This window comes from Alligator mississippiensis, chromosome 3, assembly GCF_030867095.1.
Source record: "Alligator mississippiensis isolate rAllMis1 chromosome 3, rAllMis1, whole genome shotgun sequence".
Lineage (NCBI taxonomy): Eukaryota > Metazoa > Chordata > Crocodylia > Alligatoridae > Alligator > Alligator mississippiensis.
Genome location: NC_081826.1, coordinates 38,477,852 through 38,501,142, shown reverse-complemented (window position 1 = coordinate 38,501,142; position 23,291 = coordinate 38,477,852). Strand labels below are relative to the sequence as shown.

Below are 23,291 nucleotides of genomic sequence, written 5' to 3'. Positions count from 1 at the left end.
CCTTTGGGCTTAGAGGATCATCTCCTTAAGGAACGACCACTCTTCCTGGACTCCCAAATCCCCTCCCTTCCAGGACCTCAGTGCCTCCCTGACTAGTCTCCTTACCTCATTGAAATCTGCCCTCCTGAAGTCCAGGGCTGCTGCCTTGCTGCAGGCCTTTGACACCCTGTGCTGGATGGTGAATTCCAGTAAGCAATTATCGCTGTCGCCCATGTGGTCGAGAACCCGCAGTCCACTCACCAGGTCGTCGCCTGTGGCCAGGACCAGGTCCAAAAAGGCATTTCCCCTGGTGGGACTGTGCACCTCCTGGGTTAGCTGGAGGTCCTGTATCTCGGCTAGGAACCTACCTGAGTGGTCAGACCTGGCTGACTGCTCTTCCCAGCAGATGTCCAGGTAGTTTAGGTAACCCATGATGACTACATCCCTTGACTTAACTGCCTCCGCGAGCTGACCAGAGAATTCCCGGTCCAGCTCTTCCCCTTGGTTGGGTGGCCTGTAGTAGACCCCCACTGTTAGGTCCCTTTCCCCTGGACCCCCTTGTATTCTGACCCAGAGCACCTCAGTGATCTGGCCACTTTCAAAACCATCCTCAGTATGTTGAGTTAGATTGAGCAGTTGGCTCATTTTTTATTTTCCAGAGTGAAAACTGCCCTGTTTGGTGTTTATTCACGTATGGGGCAAGTCAGTTCAGTATTAGTCATTTGTACAATTTGTATGCGTAATGTAAGAGAGGTAGGTCTGAAGCTCTTTGGGTCAGATGGATCTTTCTCTGGCTTTAAAAATGCTATTATGGGGGACATAGCAGAAGTGTTCACATTGTGACCCTATCAGGTAATACCTAGTAATACCTGCAAATTCTGCTAATACTCCAAACCATGATGTCTATCTTTAAGAGAGTGAATTTCAACCGTTTTAGACTCAAGGCACTCTGAAAAATGCTAGGTCTTCACTTACCACTCATTTTTTAACTATGAAAAAATAATATGGCAATTCTGATGCAAAGAACTCAGAAAGACTGCATAGGGTGATCATGTTTTGACATTATGTGTTTGTATTTGAAATCTCTGGATTTATCTTGTGAATCCTGTGTAGGTGTTTGCACACCTAACTGTGCTAGTATTGCACAGTACCCTGAAGCATCCTTAAAAGGATTTTGTGGTACCCTGGTGGAGAATCACTGTTATAAAGCAACAGCATTTCCCTGCCTCCATTCTGGTTGTGAAACTTTAACCATGCTGCAAACTGTACATCTGATCTTTGGAGAGATTTCATCAATAGCATCTGAGACTAATTTTGGGACAGGGGCCCAATAAAGAGATACAACTCAGCACCAGCTCACTGTATAGCAAGTGTCCACAGGCTAGTTTCCTTTGCTGCTCACTCCTCCTTTCATTTTGTATAAGCTTATTCTTAATATTCTTTTTTGAACAGCATCCACCCAGTAACGTCTGGAACACTTCCCTGAATTTTTTTCTCCTTGCTTCTAGATTAAGTCAAGAAGGTGTAAAGAACAAAGAAATTCCCAGTCTCTTTTATAGTCAACAACCTGTGCTCTTCAAGTCCAGCTGACTTCACTAACTAGTTATTAAACATTATTTTACTTTCCCCCCCAGATTTTCAGAGCACCACATTACTATATTTTTATACTAGCAACTCATAACTTCCTTGTAAAAAGTGTTAGATTTCACACAGGTGGAGCTTTGTCGACAGAGGAGGGAACAGGTGGGGCTTTAGTTACCTAGGAAAGTGTAAGACTAATCAAATTTGTGGAATGAACAGATTAGCTGGATGATTTAGTAACAAAAATAAGCAGTAAAATAATCAAGGGCAATAAAAGTTATTTTAAATATAACCATTAAGCTGCAGAATAAACCTGTCAGAGATTAAAAGAAAAGAATCCATTCTTATCCTTGAGAACTATAGTTCAGGGTCCCTACTGGCTTCTAGAAAAGAACTCTTTATTATTTTGCACTTGACATTAGAAACTTCTGGGTGAGTTCCCAGCCTCCCCTCCCAGCCACAACCTGGAAGCTTATTCCTTTGGGATTGTTTATGACCAGGTGCAGTGAATTTCACAAGTAAAATGGAACAATGAGCACTGTAATGTGAAATTTAGCTTCTTCCACTGGAAATGTCAAAATTACATTTAAAAAAAATCTAAATATTATGAAAGGTATTCTTTTTGACAGATCCAAAGCCAGAGGCCAAATTAACCTTGTCTGCTCCAAAGAACAAACAAACCAGCCAATTTAGTCAGCAATCTGAAAAAAAGATCTACCACAAATATTTTATAGATGTGCCATTAGTTTTTCTAGCAAATATCTTCCTGCATTGTAATTACCTTTCACTTTCAGCAGTCTGCATAGTTTCCAGTTTAGAGTGAGTGCCTCTGTTAAAACCTTTCACTTCTTGCTCCTCCAAAGACTCCAGCAATCGAATGACATCTTTATTTACGCCTCTTCGTTTTGCCAGAACAAGTGGTGTTGCACCTTGATGGTTGCTAATATAATGCAAGAGATATTGCATGATTATTATTGAGAATTAACCTCATCAGAGCTCCTAATTACAGACTGGTCTCATGACATTAGGCAATAAATGAAACAAAGGATGGGCGGATCCTGCTACCACTATCTTAAAAAAAATACAGAGGTGGATTACTTTTGTTATCTTTGGATTAAGAATGGCCAGCAAACAGATGAATAAAAACAGGCAATGATCCTGGCTGGCCAATATTCTGATACGAGATCACAGGAGCTACATTAGACAAGCATGAACAAAACTCCCAAGGGACATTCACTAATGTCTGCCATTTTTCCTCTACTGGGATATAAGTGCAGAAAAACAAAATAACCTTGGTTAATTCTAACTGTATTTAATAAAACAGCTAGCTAGTTAGTTCTCTAAGTGCCTGTGTTAAAGCACTGGTATCTAACAGCTGCTAGAAGCTAAGAAGAAATAATATACAATATTTAAAAGTAGGACTGAATCACAGGCATTGAGGGAGGGGGCAAGCACTGAATGGCAACACTGTCTACCGAAGAGTATGGTGAAAAAACTAGGGCACAGATTTACTGTATTTCCTTTGTTCTTTACAGTAGAGAAATTGAAGCATCAGGACCAGGGTACATACAATTCTAAAATAAATAAATAAATAAATAGCCATCAATGTGAAATTGTTGTGTGGTACCACACACACACAACCTGCCTGGCTGGCCAAACCAGCCATCAGCTAATCAGAAGCAGCACCTGTGCAAAACCTATCCAAGAGCTGTTGCTTGTATTTGTCTTTCACAATGCATATGATAAACAAAAGTGGGCCCATTTTATTGTTCTTGTCCAGTTTTTATTTACAGCTGACATTTTAAAACCCCCCAAAAACAACTGCACTGAATGTAACACTACAGCCGTTATATCAGGCACCAAATTTGTACTAAATTATTTGGAGAGAAGGCACTAATACACTAGCAAGAAAGATCTGGGTTTTGAAAAAGTGACACAGCAAACTTACCAAATGTCAATTTTGAGTCCATTAGAAACTAGGAATTGAATGGTGTCCACATGTCCACACAGATGAAGGGCTGTGTTACCCTGATAATCAGTGGCCAAGAGGTCAGCACCAAATTTGTGCAACAGCTGACAGATGTCTACATTTCCTCTGGCTGCTGCAAGGTGGAGCCCAGTTCGGCCACGACTATCACGAATATTTGGGTCAAAGCCACTTTCTAACAGCCGCTTGGAATAGTTAAAGTCTCCATCAATACAAGCCTGCAGCAGGGGCACATTGGTCTGGGAAGAATCGTTTACAAAAACGTAGGACATCGCTCTGTTTGTATCTGGTGTGTGAAGCAAGCCTGTAGGTAAAATAAGAAGAGATGATGGTGAAGCCACATAAATGAATGCAACGCAAACTTCTAACAAATCACTGAATCTCTCAATTAAGACTGCAAACTTCTTAGGAATATAAGCTCTAAAGTCCTTATGCCTAACATATTAATTTAATATGCTGCATTCTTTTCTGGTGCATGGATAATGCTCCTTTTAATCCTGTTCGCATCTGCAGGAACAGAACAGAAGAGCCTTGTTACTTCTGAGGACTGCTCTAAAGCACTATCATGAATGCAAGGCAGAAAGTAAACCCCACCTAGAAAGAGATCACACACTGTACTTTTCAATACCAAAAAGGAACTTTGTTATATCCCGGCTGTGGGTTAATTCCAGAAAGGAAGAGGCATGGGGGTTGGAGGGAGGAAGAGTCACCGTTTTCTAATTCAGGGACCTAGGACTGAACACACATATTGGGCTTTGCCAATGTAATACATCTAGTAACACCAATTAATAATGAAGCCACTTTAATGAGATTTCCTCATTCTTTAATCTGTTCCTTCTTTACATTTGAACTTCAGTACGCGGTAGCAGACAACTGCTGGAAAATGCATCATTATTGTGAGTACCATATCCTTTGTGCCACAGGAAATTACACTTTTCAACCATCTCCGTGCATGGTGTTTTGCTCACAGCAGTGGAGACCACAGTAAATAGGGTGTTAAATTCCATGAAAGAAAAAGTGAAAAGAACTGTTACAATCGGAGTAGCCGACCTCTAATACACATGCCAGAAGTGGCACAGGCGGCCTCTGCATGGCACACAGCAGATCAGAAAAGAGGTAGGCAGCATGGTGGCAGGTAGGGCAGGGAGTAAAAAGCAGAGCAAGAAGGGAGCAGAAAACAGAGCAGCAGGTCAGGCAGGGGAAGGGGACTGGAGTGGCACCTGGAGAGGGCGCAGGGCTAACTTGTAGCACGCTTGTCAAAAAGGTTGGCCCTCACTATGTTAGAAGACGTAAGAAGGACCATAACTCAAAAGGGGGACTAGAGCATGTGGGATGCTATTATTGCACTAGAACTTGCTCTAGCACAGCTATGCAGTAGTTATTAAACATGGGATTAAGTGCTCAGCTGGAGAAGGGCCTAGAAGTGGAAGGCAAGGGCTGGCTGCATCATAGATTACTTAATTATTATTTGATGAACTATAATTCAACTGACTGACTAGATATGATAGCTTTGTGGATGAAACAAATTTTTAAGATGGATTTGGGTAGGGAGAACATAATGTTCAGAAAGATCAAATAAGATGGTTTCATAGTTTCATAGTAGCTAGGGTCAGGAGGGACCTGAACAGATCATCTAGCCTGATCCCCTGCCACAGGCAGGAATGAATGCTGGGTTCACAAGACCCCAGACAGGTGATCATCCAACCTCCTCTTGAATTTGCCCAAGGTAAGGGCGAGGACCACTTCCCTGGGAAGTTGGTTCCAGATTTTGACCACCATAACTGTAAAATATTGCCTTCTGATCTCTAACCTAAACCTATTCTCCATCAGCTTATTACCATTGTTCCTTGTCACCCCAGGTGGTGCTGGGGAGAAAAGAGCTCTGCCTATTTGCTGTTGATCCTCCCTGATGAGCTTGTAGGCAGCCACCAGGTCCCCCCTCAGCCTCCTCTTGCTGAGGCTGAACAGGTTCAGGTCCTTCAGTCTCTCCTTGTAGGGCCTGTCCTGCTGCCCTCTCACCAAGAGGGTAACCGTCTGACTCTTTAGTCCTCTGAACCCTCTCCAGGCTGGCCACATCCCTTTTGAAGTGCAGTGCCCAGTACTGGACGCAGTACTCCAACTGTGGCCTGACCAAAGTCGCATAGAGGGGGAGTATCACCTCTCTGGACCGGCTTGGATGCACCTTTGGATGCATGACAAGGTATGGCTGGCCTTGCTGGCTGTGGTCTGGCACTGGCAGCTCATGTTCATCTTGGAGTCAATAGTGACTCCAAGATCCCTTTCCACCTCTTTGCTTTCAAGAGAGGAACTCCCCAGCCTGTATGTATGCTGTGGATTCCTTCTCCTAAAGTGCAGCACCCTGCATTTGTCTACGTTGAACCCCATCCTATTCTCATCTGCCCACTTTTGTAGTCTGTCTAAATCTATTTGCAGCCTCTCTCTCCTTTCAAGTGTGTCCACCTTGCCCCACATCTTAGTGTCATCAGCAAACTTGAACAGTGTGCTTTCCACCCCCTCGTCCAAGTCACTGATGAAGATGTTAAACAGTGCGGGCCCGAGGACTGAGCCCTGAGGTACCCCACTGCTCACATCTCGCCAGGTTGAGTACAACCCGTCCACCACTACTCTCTAGGTGTGCCCCATCAGCCAATTTTTTACCCATCCAACTGTGCAGGTATCAATGCCGCAGTCACTTAATTTACTGATGAGGATGGGGTGAGAGACCGTGTCAAAGGCCTTCTTAAAGTCTAGAAAGACTACGTCCACAGCGACACCATCATCCAAGGACTTAGTCACTTGGTCGTAAAAGGCAATCAGGTTGGTCTGGCAGGACCTGCCTTTGATGAACCCATGCTGATTGCCCCTGAGCATGATCTCCCCTGCAGGGCCCCCACAGATGTGCTCCTTGACGATTCTCTCCAAGATCTTCCCGAGCACCGAGGTGAGGCTTACAGGCCTATAATTACTTGGGTCCTCCTTCCTCCCCTTCTTAAAAATAGGGACCACATTAGCCAGTTTCCAATACCCCGGCACCTGGCCAGATGACCATGAATGCTCATACAGCTGGGCCAAGGGCTCTGCGATGACCCCTGCCAGCTCCCTCAACACCCTTGGGTGGAGGGCATCTGGACCTGCAGATTTAAAAATGTCTAGCCCTTCCAGAAGATCCCTAACTACATCTGCACTGACTGAAGGCTTGACAGAGCTATCCCCAAGATTGTCCCTACGTCTGGTAGGTGGGGTATCCCGGTCCCTGTTCAGGAAAACAGAGGCAAAGAAACTGTTAAAAATATCAGCTTTCTTGTCTGGCGTAGCCACAAGATTACCGTTTGCATCTTGCAGGGGCCCTACATTGCCTGGTGCCCTCTTCTTGCTCCCAATGTACTTGAAACAGGACTTTTTGTTGTCCTTAATCCTGGACGCTAGCCTGAGTTCCATCTCTGCCCTGTCCTTCCTAATAGCCCTCCTACACTCCCAGGCCAAGGAGGAGTACTCCTCCTTGGTGATAGCTCCTCCCTTCCACTGGTTGTATGCCTCCCTTTTAGTCCTCAGGCATTGCTGAATGCCCTTGCTGAGCCAAGGGGGTTTCTGAGCACTCTTACCTCCCTTGCTTTTCTCAGGGACTGTTATCCTTTGGGCCTGGAGGATCGCCCCCTTAAGGTATGACCATCCCTCGTGGACTCCCATCTCCTCTACCTTCTGGGCCCTTAGTGCCTCCTCCACTAGTTTCCTAAGCTCAATGAAGTTGGCCCTTCTGAAGTCAAGGGCTTTAGCCTTGGTGTGAGCCCTAGACGCCCTGCGTTGGATAGTGAAATCCAGCAGGTGATGATCGCTATTGCCCAGGTTGTCAAGGACCTGCAGTCCCCTCACCAGGTCACCCCCCGTGGCCAGGACCAGGTCCAGCAAGGCGTTACCCCTAGTGGGGCTGTGCACTTCCTGGATAGGACAGGGGACAGGTTTCATGGACAGGGAACAGCCATGAAGAGGACGTGAAGATAAAAATGGGAGAAAAGGAAAAGAATGATTATGCAGGAGGTCTTGCTGCTCCAAAGCATGTGAAAGGAGAAGTTAAGATGTTAAGAGGCCCTAGAGGTGGGACTTCTTATGGAAGTCTATGTAGGACCTTGACCAGCAAGTCAAATTAATGTTGAAATCAATGAGTATATCCAGTAACCAGATTTGAATACAGGCATGATGTCAGCCAAATTATTTCAGCAGATGGATACTAAATAGACTGCAGTGAGGGGGAGGGGAGAATTAAGACACTATTTAAGGTAATGGAGCTGAAAGATGGCAAAAACTTAAGACTAGAGTTTTGCAGACAGGAATGAAGAGGAAATTATGGATCCTGAACACCTGGCACTCCATGATCATGATCATTCTAGCACATTTTTACCAGTGTTATGATTAACCGCCTGACCCTTTAGTACCACACTGAAGTATTTTAATTCTACTGTCCATATAAGGTATCCTCTCATTCTAGTGTGCTCATTTAACTAGAAAAATGGAAATATGGCCAAAGAATTAGATTTATGAACTCTTCTGTTTTCTGGGAACTTACAGTGTTCATAGTTTATAGCTCTTCTCTAGTGCTTTAAATTAATCATTCTGAAATACCCACTCCAAATACTCAGGTGTCAATTTGCACATGCTGGTCTGATTAAGAGACTAATATTTTAGAGTGTTTACATTAACTAGTTTTATTTAAGCCTCACTAGGTTGCATTTATTATCTGGATAATTTCCACTACCAACAAATGTTTCAGCATTGATTTGTCAAGGCAAGAGACACAACTTCCTTTTCCTATTGCAGATCTGGAAGATGGAGAGGTAAGGAAATAACTTTCTGGTCTGAATAGTTACATAAAGAATGACTTAATAAGTCAGCACCTATGCAGAATACATTCCTTTAGTCTGCAAGGACTATTTATGTACAGGATGATTTACTGCCTACTTCAAGCACTCTTTTCCAAAACCATCTCCAATAACAGAAGGCCAGTTCACTGGGGGGCCATAAAGCAGTTCAAACATAAGCAATGCCCTCTAGGATCCCAACTGCTTCCTTTTCATCCAAATATGGCAGTGCAATTGAAGGAAAGCAGAATTTACCAGCTATTTCCACTTGAAATTCAACATACATTCTGGTGGGTTGCAGGGCTAGAATTCTAACTCTCAGCAATCTGTAATTTCATGACAATTTCCCATCCAGGAGGCAGCCTAGGTTTTCCTGCCTGTTTCTCTTCCAGAATTTAAATGACTTAATTGTATCGTCTTCAGCTCTAGTAGTCCTAACCTTCCCCACAAACTGTCAGGCCCAATTTTCAAAGAACCCATTACAGTATTGCACAAGATGCTAAAGTAGGATCATAAATCGTTTTAATATCCTCAGCTATCAAACATACCAACAGCGTAAAATCCCAGTTATTTTTAAGAAAACAGATCTTGCCTTCAGTGGCTGCAGGACACTACTGGGATTTTTAAGCTTGCTTAATAAAACGTCTTCTGGTGTGCCAGCACAAATCTATAACAAAGAGAATATTCTATTAGAACAGTACAGTACTTCCTGAAATAGAGTAGTGAGTACTGGAAAATATGGGCTTGTTTGTAAGTCTGGTAAATCCTTTAGTGTTCTCCACTTTACATGCATACCTACTGGAACATAAATTAAGGACCAAAGAGAACTTTAAGACTCTCATAAAGGTGGGGGGCATAGAAGCAGCTGATTATCATGGAGCAGGATTGCCAGGGACCTACTTTAGAACTGATGATAACTAGGACCTGGCAAAGAATTGTTCATTAATAAGCAAGAAAATTAGAGAAAACAAGTGTTCCACAATAATTAAGTAACATTAAAAAGGCAAAAATAAATCCCACCTACCAACGCTCGAGGATTATGAACTAAGCAAGTGTTATATTCCAGCTCACAAAATATACTCCCACTATTCCATCTGGCCTGAATAATCTTTGTAACTAATGATATTCTGCAAACTTAATTCTCTATGAAGCTACCTGTCTTGTACCAGATACAACCCAATTACAAAGAAGACATGATCCCTCTCAAAGTATCAGTAAACTGAGTGAGGCCACCCTCTAATATTAGAATTTTACATAAATAAAAAAATAAACACATTCCCCTCTTAAACAGAATTTGGTTCAGCAACATATTCTACCAACCAAAATTCTGGAAAAATTATAAAATGGTTTGTTTCCTTAGACATCCTTAAATAAACAAACTCTGGATTTAGCACTCATCTCAGAATTTGCAATCTTATCCATGATGTGTCAAAAAAGTCTAATTTGTGCACAACTGGTCATTTAATTATATCAGAAAAAATCCTTACTAATCATTCTCCTTAAATGGTTTCAGAACAGGGCTGCCAAACCAATACTTTTTTTTTTTTACTGACAATTTGCAAACTTTTTACCAGCAACCAAACTTTTTACTGACATGTTTTCACTGCCAGTAAAAAAAAATTCTTGGGTTGACAACCCCCTCTATAGCAATGGTTTTACACAATTTTGAAACCATACCCTGACACCCCCAACTATACCTCGCACCATGCTGCTCCCCAGCTCACTGGCAGCCTTATTTCTGCTGGCTCCATCTATCGTGTCCCAGAATAAACCCTCACCCTCTACCTCTCCCCACATCACCCTGGCCCATGGCTCCACCTGTCTTGTCCAGCCTAGGGCTGGTGGGCCCTGTATACAGTACTTTCAGAGTGAGCACTGAGCAGGCAGGCATGCAGTGGCAACAATTGTTAGAGTGAGCTACAGAGGCTCTAGTGGGCCAGAAAGCCCTGACAGACAGACAGTCATCTGAGGGCTCTGAACAGCCACCCATTTATGATACCAGGTAGTGCTACTCTGCAATCTGTGTCCAAACACATTTGCATCTAGTTTCATTCACACAGATTCTGAAATAAACTCAGTCTTACAGACAGCTCAATTTTTATTATGGACAGGCATTTTTAGAGTTTGGGGGGGTTTTTTGGGTTGTTTTTGTTTGGTTGTTATTTTGTTTTTACAGACCACTGGTAAATTTATGGACAGTCAGAAACCTTGTTTTAGAAAAATGAATTTGATGGCAGCTCTAAATCTAACATAAAAACAGAGTCATCTAACTAAAAACCATCTGCTCAAAACACTGGCACCTGATTGTGGTGTAATGGGACTGGTGTGATGTCCATATGACCAGAGCTATGACCAGCATAGATGACTGCTACATAGATCATTGTTTGATATGTTCCACTATGTCCATTCATATCACCCCAAAATGATAAGAACAGAAGCAGCAACCAAGGAACCAAGGCTGGGACTATGCTACAAATTTCACATCTGATCTTTGGAGAGGCTCCATCAATAGCATCTGAGTCTAACTTTTGGGACAGGTGGCCCAATAAAGAGGTACAATGTAGTACCGGCTCATCATAAAGCGAAAGAGATTCAAAAGCTTGCTGATAGCCATGACATGCATAATTTCTTTAGGGCAACCAAAGTTTTTATGGGCCAAGCACACAAGAAACTCACTCTGAGGTCCAAGGATGGCCCACTCTTTAAAGACAGCTCAACCCTCAACAGATGGTGAAAGGATCATGTTCAAGAGTTCCTGAACCAAGATTCTGATGTTGAAGACAAAATACCATCAACGCCATTCCACAACACTTCATAAAGGACTACCATGAAGATCCACCAACTTATCAAGAAGTCTTGAAAGCCATTAAGCAGATAAAGCAAGGCAGGTGGTCCTGACAGAATACCAGCTGAAATTGATATGCAAGCTGGACAAAAAAATCTCTGTCTGACTAGATGTTACTAATATGAAAATCTAGAAGCATGAACAGATTCCCAGTGACTTGGGATGCCAGAATCATTACCATATTCAAGAAAGGAGATAGGTTAGACTGCAACAATTATTGTAGTATTGCACTCCTGTCCAGAGCTAGGAAAATCTGTGCCCACATTCTCCTCATTAGACTTACTTTCCTCACTAAGGAGCTCTACCCAAGTCCCAAGGTGGTTTAGGACCACTCAGAGGTATAATAGATATGATCTTTATTGCTAGAAAGCTACAGAAGAAGTTCCAAATGCAAGACTGAGATATTCATATGGCCTTTGTTGACCTGACTATGATTCAATCAACAGAGACACCATATGGAAGATGCTGATGAGATTTGGATACCTACCAAATTTTGTTACCATTATTAGACTTCTTCATGACAACATAGATTTCATAGATTTCTAGAGTCAGAAGTGATCTGGTAGATCATTAGGTTTGACCCCCTGCTCCAGGCAGGAAAGAACGCTGGGATTAAGTAACTCCAGCCAGATCCCTGTCTAATCTCCTCTTGAACACCTCCAGGGTAGGGGAAAGCACCACCTCCCTTGGAAGCCCATTCCATATTTTGGCAACCCTTACCGTAAAGAATTTCTTTCTTATGTCCAATCTAAATCTGTTCTCCTTCAGTTTGTGGTCATTACTCCTGGTAACCCCGAGGGAAGCCCTGGTAAACAGAGTATCCCCTAGTCCCTGTTGGCCCCCCCGATGAGTTTGTAGACAGCCACAAGATCGCCTCTCAGCCCTCTCTTGTGGAGGCTGAAGAGATTCAGATCCTTCAGTTTGTCTTCATAGGGTCTTGCCTGCAGGCCCTCAACCATAAAAGTAGCAACACGAAAGCAACCATCCTAAGCCTAAGCAATGGCTCAGAAATGGATCCCATCACTATTAGAACTGGAGTCAAGCAAGGCTGTGTGCTTCCATGAACACTCTTTTCCGTCTATATTGCAGCTATTCCGCATCTCATTGCTGATGGATCTGAAGTCAGCAACCAGGATCATATGAACAGGAATCTCTTTAATATCAACTGGTTACATTCCAAATCCAAGATAACCAACAATTTCAATACTGATTTTCAATACACTGATGATTGTGTCATGTGTGCTCACTCAGTTGAAGAGCTCCAGGTAGCTTGTGATTGCTTTTGGGCTGCATGTGAAATGCTGGGATTCACTGTCAACTTCAGAAAAACCCAAAAGCCTTACCAAACCACCCAAAACCAATGAGGGGCTATAATTCCAGGGCAATCCTTGGAGAATGTTAAGCATTATTCCTACCTGGGTAACCACATTTCCTAAAAAGTAAATATAGACAAGGATATTCAACACCAGATAAAATCTGCCAGCGCTGCCTTTGGACTTCTCCAAAACTGTATCTTCAATGAACATGACATCAGGACCCAAACCAAACTTATCTAGCAATCTGTTGTCATCCCTACCCTGCTATATGGGTGTAAAACTTGGACAACATACTGGAAACCCCTGAAAGTTTTGGAATGTCTCCACTAGCGACGTCTTTGGAAAATCCTCCATATCAATTGGAAGGACTGAAGAACAAACACCAGTGTTCTGTCTGAAGCAAACACCACCAGCATTGAAGCTATGTTTATATGGTACTAGCTCCACTGGAAAAAGCATGTCATAAAGGTGCCTGACAAATGGCTCCCCAAACAGGTCCTGTACTCCCAATTCACCAGTGGTCACCACTCTACAGGTGGGCACAAGAAGACACTCAAGGACACCTTGTTGGCCAGGCTGAAGAGATGAGATATTAACCACCTCCTATAATTCCTGGCCAATACCTGGGATCAATACCTGAGAGACTCAAGCAATGACTCGTGCTCCATGGTGTCATGATATACAACAAGGCATCAATCATTCTGAGCAAACATTTCGCTATGGAGACAGATAGATCAGAGAAACGAAGGAAAGGAGCTGCAACCCAACATCACCAGAATCTACTCCTTTGTCCCTGAACTATCACCCACAGACTGAACTTCTGTCATCTACAGACTCATTGAAGACTTCTCTTTTTACTGGAAGATAGTTATCCTTACATCAAGGGACTAATGACAATGTTCAGAATATGATATAGAGCAGAGGTTGTCAAGAGGGGTATGCGTACCCCTGGGGGTACTTGCGGAAGACCTAGCAGGTACACACGGGCAGGGACGGAGCACTGCCACCCACCATCCCATGCCGCAGCCTCCCAGGAGCAGAAGCAGGAGCAGGGCCAGGGCCAGGGCCAGGGCCAGGGCCAGGGCAGTGGTGCCCCTTTGCGGGCTGCACAGGTACCACTTGGCTGGTTGGACGTGGGATGTGGAGTTGGGGGGGCAGAAGCTTGTATATGGCGACAGCTGCCTACACTCTGCATCCGGCTGCACAACACCCTCTCCCCGTCCCCCGCTTGCTCTGCATCCAGCCGCCGGGGGTACACATCTTAAAAAGATTTAAAACCCCCTGTCTAGAGTGATACTGGCTTGTAGAACCTTTGCAATTTTTAAGTCAAAAAGCATTTTATCTTAAGCACCCTGTTGTAATAATGTTCCCATATCTTGATGAATCTCCTTCCCTGAAGATTTTCAGGAACAGACTGGGTTATAGACATGTTTTGGAATAGTGAATCCTGCATCTGTGCAGGAGGCTGGACTGAATAACCTTTGAGATCCTTTCTGAAAGTAATGTTTTACATGCAGTCACATTTAAAGAGGAAAAAAAAGCAACCCCAAATAAGCTGTATTTACATGTGCATACAAGATAAAAGCAACATTCAGAATATATGCTTTGATCTATAAGAGGAAATACAAACAGTCCTACAGGAAATGGTGTCCCTTCCCCATTATTGTCGGATGGGAGTCCCACCAAAGTATTTAAAAGTAGAAACAATGCCAGCTCTCTCTCTCCCTTCTCAGTGTGGAGGAGAAATTGCCTGGTTAGTTTACAGGATGTGCTTGTACATGGATTTCTTTTTGTTGTAGAAGTTACTGAGGAAGAGTTAAATGGAACAAACAGGTTGCATATTCAATTTGAAAATGGTAACATCTACTGTAATTTTTGCTTGTGGAACGGTCCATTGAACACATCTGGTTTCTCTGGCAGTTCTGTCTGCAGCACTAACAAGCCCTCCCCACACTGGATTACTACAAACACAAGACTGCCAGGAGAGAAGACCTCTCAGATGAGAACCAATCTTGTGAAAGCTTTTAGATACAGGAATCGTAATAAGCAGCATTATATTTTCTTAAAAGAAAGCAAGCAGCACTTCCCCTCTTCTTGCCTTGAGTTATTTTATTAATAGTTCCAGTTTGCAAGGTGTCTCAGGCAGTCCTTATGAATCATCTCTTCTGTAATGTTTTCTCAGTCATTACAGATATGAGCTGGTGACAATGCAAAAGCAGCACTTTATGCTGTTGTTTGCATTCAGTGGGACTCGTGCTCCTGCAGTCATTCCCATCTTCCCCCAGTGGCAGTACATGTGCATCTGCAGGATTTACAGTTACGTTATCTTGACTTCAGAAACAACCATAAATTGACAAAAATTTTGAGGCATAAAATAGTATCACCTAGCTCTTACAAATGGGTACAGAGTCAAAGAGAAGTGAAGTGCTTTACCCAATGTAACGCAGATAGCAAGAGCCAGAAAAACTGTTTCCCAGTCTCACCTCCCAATCCAGTGCTTTATCTACAGATGTGGACAGAAGTAGCTTTTGAAATGTATCCATGCATAACAAGCTTGGAAACATTTCAAAAAAGGAATCACTTCTGCTGTGGGATATCCATACAACCCCTGTGGCACCTCCTGGCTCCTACTCCTGTCACTGCTGGTGCCAAGGTCCCCAGCCCCAATCTCATGAAACTCTCTTCTCCCCATCTCACTGGAGAACCCTAGGGCTGGAGTCACCAGGACCGCAGATTAGGACCCGCACCTAAACTGTCTGGCAGGTTACCAGCCTGTTCACCTTGCTCACCCTCCCCATCTCTCACCCTGTGATGGGAGGGGAAAGATTCTGGAGGAACTATGGGTCCCCTGTCCCCATGCACATGCAACAAGTGAAACACCTCAAAACAAGATCTAATTTCAAGAGGTACTATTCTGGAACATTTCAGAGGGCACATACATTTACACACCTGGCTCCTTGAAGCATTTCAAAGGCATTTGAAACATTTAAATTGTTAATTCTGTCCACACCCAGCTACACCACAATGCCTCCCTAAGTAACAGAATGGTAGCACAGTGCAAAAAAGGGTGGAAAGTTTTGTTACATTTGCCCTGTCTATTAAATACTGTAAATTTTACCTATACCAAAACTTCCTGATGAGGGAATTTCCAAACAACTTTCTTCAGAAGCAATACTCAGGTCAATCAGTTACACTAAATGCATTCTTTTGCTCGAACGTGTTCCAGGACAGTTTACTATACAATACCTTTAAAAAAGCATTTCTGATTCTGGGCAATTTTTTTTTCCACTAAGACAATGTAGTACTGAGCAAACCTGTTCAAATTATATGGGGCCTTGGTTCACTGTAATTGTGCTCTGAAGGAGCTAAATACCTTAAACCCAATCTGGAAGCACAAACAATACATGCTGGCTAATGCTACCCATTCCAGAACTTCTGCTTTTACGGGAAGTTAGTGAAGTGAACACTTTACTGCTCAGAAACCCTTATGCAAATTCTCTGTCTCCAGTGGGATACTGCAGAAAGGGTTTCCAGCAATTCATCCAAGGGAGTCATCAAGGTCATGAAAGTCAGTTTTGTTTAAAAGCTAAAATTATTTCCAGCTCTTGGTGCATTTCAACTTGAATTTACTGCTGATCCTGGAACAGCCTTATGGAAAAAGAGACAACTGACACTCACTGAGCATGCATCAGGAAACAGTTCTTTAATAAGCAATTGCTCTCAAATTGCATAAGCTCTGGTTTTACGTGGATGAATGATGCCACCATGTGGTCTGCTGAGTTCACATTCAGTTGTAACAAACTACACATACTCTAATCATTTTTCTTTTGCTTCGCTCCTGATTTTCTTGGGGGGGAAACTGGAAATAAGATTTTAAACTAATAGGACGATAAAACAAGATTCATCAAAAGAAATCTTGAAAAAGTTAGCGTAAATTACTGTAACTGCAACAGACTACAAGACTGAAGTATTCAGTTAAAAAAAGTGAGTGCATCATCCAGTGACAAAGGAATTGTGGTTCTAAATCTTCTCTATTTTCATTTATGCCAAAGACAGTGGACCTGATTGAACTGAGCCAATTCTGTCAAAATCACAGGCCTGCCCAGGTGGCCTAGAGGAACAGTCCATGCATAGGATAATCATGGCCTCAATACCCACCCTGCTGTTACCACACTGGAGACTCATTGTCCCTCTGTGACACAGAATTACAGTAAATAACAAGTACTAAGTCTGCGTAGTCTGGCAAACTAGGATGTACAGGTTACAAATCAGCGTGGCACAAACTCCATGCTATCATATTGCCTTCTCTTTTGTCTTTTACTATTTATAAAGTTCTGTCTAAGCTTAGGTCCCAATACTACAAAGGTTATGTTCTGATGTATGTTTCCTTCTATGAACATCTGTACTAGGTTTTATTAGCTTACATATTTCTAGGTTGAATCTCTTATGCACCAATTTAACCTCCCAAGGCCTCTTCATAAGGTTTCTGTGGTCTTGCTGGCATTTATTATAATGGCTAGGGAACAGATCTAGCTCAGTTTAAGAAAGGAGTCTTTTGTGGTTCAGTGGTAGAATCCTCATCTGCCGCATAGGAGACCTAGGTTTGATTCTTGGACGCATATACAACTACAGCCATGAAGGCACCAAATGTTCAGGTTCAGTCTAGTCACTGGATTCTGTCCCAGTTGCCTAAAGGGGGAATGGAAGGTCTGGGCAACTTCTGCTCCTCCAAAAACTCCTACCTAAGCATGTGTCAAAGGTCTGAGTGACCTTTCACACATGCACCATAATTTGGAAGGATCAACAGTTGCCAAAACAAAGTTTAAGAGAATGCTAGCTCAACAAATTTTTAAATGCGAGCATTATTTGCATAGTGTTGCATAATTTTTGTAGAAACTTTAAAATTATGCACAGAAAAACCTCAATGTTATGCAAAGTAATGCAGGTACTTTGTATGATTGGGGGGTAGGGGGAACCCGTGAAGGTGTGGGGGTCTGTGTGCTGCGTTTGGACTCCAGGGAGGGGGGTTGCCTGCAGGGGGGTATGAAGCCTAGAGAGGGTGGCCATCCTGCCAGGATGTGCAGGGGTCCCATCTGAGTGGGGTCTCCGCAGAGCTGCCCCGGGCCTGAGGTGTTCCCCCTGCCCAAACACGGCCCCAGCAGCGGTGGGCTCACTCCGCCCTTGCCCCAGCAGCAACAGCCACAGGCAGCCCAGGCTGGGGGCAGTTGCTCCGGACCAAACTTCCCTGCTTACTTGCTCAGCGGGTCCCAGGCAGTCCCAACTTGTCCTGGGCCCGAGGATGCCAAGCAGCTCCACCACAGCCCAGTGCTGCTGTCTCTGAACCCCTGGAGCTGCCAGCCCGGCTGCTCGGGGGCCTACATGGGGGTTCATGGGTGGGTGGGTGGGTGTGCCCCCCCACCTCCTCCTGCTGCAGCCACCTGGACCCTGCATCCTGCCAGGACCTGCATGGAGTCACTGCAGAGGAGCTGCCTGGCACCTTCGGGTCCTGCAACTCAGGCTCAGAGCATGTCAAGACTGCCAAGGAGCTCCAGCATGAGCTGCTTCCAGGCCTGCGGGTACCCGCGCATCCAAGGATGAGGAAGTAGAAGGATTGTGGGTTAGGCTACATGGGGGGCAAGGAGAAAGGGATTTGGTGGTAGGGGTCTGCTACAGACCCCCACATCAAGGGGAAGAAAGAGATTCGGGACTCCTGAGGCAACTCTCGGAGGCCATAAAAGCTAAAGAGGCGGTAATCATAGGGGACCTAAACTACCCGGACATCTGCTGGGAGACGCAGACGGCAAAGTCCCACCGCTCACGCAGGTTTCTAACCTGTGTACAGGACCTCCACCTGACACAGGAGGTACATGGTCCCACTAGGGGGAATGCCATACTGGATCTGGTATTGGCAACAGGTGATGACATGGTAGCAGACCTCCAGATTGGTAGCCATCTGGGGGACAGTGATCACCTAATAATAGAATACACCATAAGACGTCGAATGGGTAAGGTAACTAGCAGGGTGAAAGTGCTAGACTTTAGGAAAGCTGATTTCAATGTACTCAGGCGATTAGTCAAGGATGCACTGCAGAGTAGGAGATTTGAAGAAATGGAAGCCCAAGAAGGGTGGCTGTGCCTTAAGGAAACGATCCTTCGAGCACAAAGCAAGACGATCCCCGAGCGAGGCAAAAGAGGGAAAGGGGCCAGGAGGCTTCCCTGGCTGACCACAGAAATCCAGGGCAGCCTAAGGGCCAAAAGGGGAGCACATAAAAAGTGGAAACAGGGAGAGATCACCAAAGACGAATATACCTCCTCTGCTCGTGCTTGCAGGGAGGCAGTTAAACAGGCCAAAGCTACCATGGAGCTGAGGATGGCAACCCAAGTAAAAGACAACAAGAAATTGTTTTTTAGATATATAGGGAGTAAAAGGAAGGCCCAGGGAGGAATAGGACCCCTGCTAAATGGGCAGAAACAATTGGTGACGGACAGAGGGGACAAGGCTGAACTCCTCAACAAGTTCTTTGCCTCAGTGTTCCTAAGTGAGGGGCACGACAAGTCTCTCACTGGGGTTGTAGAGAGGCAGCAGCAAGGTGCCAGACTTCCATGCGTAGACCCTGAGACGGTGCAGAGTCACTTGGAAGAACTGGATGCCTTTAAGTCGGCAGGCCCGGATGAGCTCCATCCGAGGGCGCTGAAGGCACTGGCCGACATCATTGCAGAGCCACTGGCGGGAATATTTGAACGCTCGTGGCGCAAGGGCCAAGTCCCGGACGACTGGAAAAGGGCCAACATGGTCCCCATTTTCAAAAAGGGGAGGAAGGAGGACCCAGGCAACTATAGGCCAGTCAGTCTCATCTCCATCCTTGGCAAAGTCTTTGAAAAAATTATCAAAGCTCACATTTGTGAGAGCCCGGCAGGACAAATTATGCTGAGGGGAAACCAGCATGGGTTCATGGCAGGCAGATCGTGCCTGACCAATCTAGTTTCTTTTTATGACCAGGTTACGAAACGCCTGGACACAGGAGTAGGGGTGGATGTCGTATACTTAGACTTCAGGAAGGCCTTCGATACGGTATCCCACCCCATACTGGTGAACAAGTTTAGAGGCTGTGACTTGGATGACTACACAGTCCGGTGGGTGGCGAATTGGCTAGAGGGTCGCACCCAGAGAGTTGTGGTGGATGGGTCGGTTTTGACCTGGAAGGGTGTGGGCAGTGGGGTCCCGCAGGGCTTGGTCCTTGGACCGATAGTCTTTAATGTCTTCATCAGCGACTTGGACAAGGGAGTGAAATGTACTCTGTCCAAGTTTGCAGATGACACAAAACTATGGGGAGATGTAGACATGCTGGAGGGCAGGGAACAGCTGCAAGCAGACCTGGACAGGTTGGACAAGTGGGCAGAAAACAACAGGATGCAGTTCAACAAGGAGAAATGCAAAGTGCTGCACCTAGGGAGGAAAAATGTCCAGCACACCTACAGCCTAGGAAATGACCTGCTGGATGGCACAGAAGTGGAAAGGGATCTTGGAGTCCTAGTGGACTCCAAGATGAACATGAGTCGGCAGTGTGACGAAGCCATCAAAAAAGCCAATGGCACCTTATCGTGCATCAGCAGATGCATGTCAAATAGGTCCAAGGAGGTGATACTTCCCCTCTATTGGGCGCTGGTCAGACCGCAGTTGGAGTACTGCGTGCAATTCTGGGCGCCACAATTCAAGAGGGATGCGGATAACCTGGAGAGGGTCCAGCGAAGGGCCACTCATATGGTTAAGGGCCTGCAGACCAAGCCCTATGAGGAGAGACTAGAGAAACTGGACCTTTTCAGCCTCCGCAAGAGAAGGTTGAGAGGAGACCTTGTGGCTGCCTATAAGTTCATCACGGGGGCACAGAAGGGAATTGGTGAGTATTTATTCACCAAGGCGCCCCCTGGGGTTACAAGAAATAATGGCCACAAGCTAGCAGAGAGCAGATTTAGATTGGACATTAGGAAGAACTTCTTCACAGTTCGAGTGGCCAGGGTCTGGAACGGGCTCCCAAGGGAGGTGGTGCTCTCTCCTACCCTGGGGGTCTTCAAGAGGAGGTTAGATGAGTATCTAGCTGGGGTCATCTAGACCCAGCACTCTTTCCTGCTTATGCAGGGGGTTGGACTCGATGATCTATTGAGGTCCCTTCCAATCCTAACATCTATGAATCTATGAATCCCTGGTCTGGGCCCTCAGGAAGTGAAAGTGACGGCAGCCCAGCACCATGTCTGTCGGTGGAGGCAGTCGGTACCAGTGGGCAGAGGCGGGATTCCTATGGAGCCACCTCCCACAGCCCCCAGCCCATGCCACACACCCGGCTCCATCCTAGTGCTGATGGGGTCTGATCTGTGCCCAACGCTACTGCTGAGCAGAGCCACCACTTTCCCCCCTACACTGCCTGGGCTCCTGACGGGACCCAGCAGGTTCAGTGGCTCTGTGTGGGTCCTGGCAGGAACCCAGTTTGGGGAGAGCAGTGGTTCTGCCCGGTGCTGCAGAGGTGCTAGGTGCAGCTCGACTTCCATTGGTGCTGGGCTAGAGCCGGGTGCGTGGCATGGGCCAAGGACCGCAGGAGGTGGTTCCGCAGGAATCCCACCCCTGCCTGCTAGCAGTGGCTGCCTCCATGGGTGCACAGGGCATGGGGCTGCCATTGCTGTCACTCCCTAGAGTCCAAAGACTGGGGATGCATGGGGACCCGAAGGCCCAGAGGCGGCTCCTGCTGGAGCTCCCAGGTAGTCCCAATCCCCCGAGACCACACCATAGGGCCCAGGAGTGCCAGGCAGCTTCGCTGCAGCTCAGAGCCAACTTCCCTGAAACCCCAGCACTGCCAGCCTGGCTGCTTGGGGCCCTGGATGGGGGTTGTAGGTGTGTGGGTATGCCCCCTTCCCCACTTTTGTGCTGCAGCTGCTCGGAGCCCACGCCTGGGCTGCTCTACGGCTCTTCTGCACTGCCACTGCTGCCCTCCTAGGCAGCTTGGATGCGGTGGCGATGGCAGCAGGGCAGGGCAACTGGGGCACAGGTTCCAAAACCACATGTGCAATTAACGCATTAAAAATAATTGATGTATTAATTGGTTCTTGCCTTAATTGTGCACATTAACAGCAATTAATTGACAGCCCTAAAATAAAACCAATTCACTGTCTTCCTTGTTCATAATATACCCTTATTTTTAATATATTTATTTTCAATAGCAAAGGTAGTAAAATTAGCACCAGCGGATATATGCGGCTCTTACCATGCCAACAGGACAAAAATGGGGCAAACTTTAAACAAGAGATGGCAGAATCACTTTATCACCGCTTAAGAGATGACTGGACTGAAATATCAACCTCTCTCTCATGTTTTAAGTTTTCCAGTCAACTAAGATTTTAAATACTTTTATTGGGTTTATAAAGTAACGCCATATCACATGCCATGACAAGATGCAATGATATGCTATTGTACTATATATCTAACTAGCAAACAAACTGATGATATGTACCAGCCCTGACCTTATCAAAATTTACAAACAACTTAAACCTCAGGAAGCTCAACTTCTTTCTGTTTACATTCTGTTGTCCTGATACTGATTGCTGTAAGAATTTGGGGTATGCCTATGTGGCGCCAAGCTGAGACACCACATCTGCTCCATGCCTTATTCCCCAGTCAGAAGGCGCACAGCCAAGTACTTCTGTAGATGGACCAATACACTCTGCAAGATGCTGCCTACTACAGCTGAAAGAGCCTTCCTGGTTGGTGCATCTCAGTAGGGAGCTTCAATGTGCTACACAGATATACCTCAAATTTCTTGTTCATTTAATTTTTCAAGTTGTGCTTTTCTAGAATAAACAGTAGAATAACTATGAAAATTAAAGAAAAAATGCACAATTTTTCAGGCTAGAAGGCCTTGCCTATCCCCAATCAACAAGGTTCTAAACCACAGCTATTTGAGCATGATTTACCTCTTAACTGCTTCCAAAATAATCACCCAAGAACCACCTGACTGGATAGTGGATCATGACTAAATGGAGATATCTAAAATACAACACCAGCACAGGTGGTGCTTGGACTTAGCCCTACCAGCAAAAGCTTTCAACTTGTCTGTAGATTTTGTTTTGTATTTCAAACATAGAAACTCAGTTTTGTATTTCAGATAACATTATAAAGCTAAATAAAAATGCAGATAATTAGACATCCACAGTATTGCTTCTGTAGGCCATTGTGTTACTCTTCTCTGTCTTCTGGGTTATAGACTAAGCAATGCAATAAGTATCCTTTCATATACAAGCTTTTATTTGATTCTATTTGACACTGTTTGAATAAAAATTAATTATACTTCGCATCTGGCTCTGACCTCTCACTGTTTCCTCACAATCCTTCTAACATTTTAGAAAACATTGGGAGGCAAGTTGCCAAAGCACTTTAGTGAATAATAACAGTAAATGGAGGAGGGGTGGGGAGAAAGAGAACTACACTGTTTATTATGGTATTAAAAGTTAAAAGTAGAAGGCAGATTTCAGAAGGGAAAAAAATGTCCTTTGAGGTTACCATTCTGAGACATTCAGAGCTTGTTTACAAAGAAAAGTTTTTCTCAAATAAGACAGGGTATGAATTTACAATATAGTGGTTATTTGCTATTAATATGGTTACTCTTATTCTGAATAACAATGAGCACAAAGGAAACTATCCCGGTCAATGAACATGTGCAAACAAGCCTTTAGTGATGCAAAAG

The 23,291-nt window shown here is 44.8% G+C and overlaps 1 protein-coding gene across 3 annotated transcripts in view; it reads right to left on the bottom strand.

The window, feature by feature from the left end:
* Nucleotides 1-23,291, bottom strand: part of ANKRD46 (ankyrin repeat domain 46) — a 42,143-nt gene that overhangs the window by 13,027 nt on the left and 5,825 nt on the right. The window contains exons 2-4 of one of the 3 annotated variants that reach the window (XM_019495751.2): nt 8,949-9,067; nt 3,509-3,851; nt 2,342-2,500 (exon numbers count right to left, since the gene is read on the bottom strand). In XM_019495751.2, coding sequence (XP_019351296.1) covers nt 2,342-2,500; nt 3,509-3,819 — 470 coding nt within the window. In that variant the 5' untranslated portion in view covers nt 3,820-3,851; nt 8,949-9,067. The remainder of the gene's footprint in view (nt 1-2,341; nt 2,501-3,508; nt 3,852-8,948; nt 9,068-23,291) is intronic. The other 2 variants (XM_019495750.2, XM_014611605.3) reach the window with 2 other exon arrangements.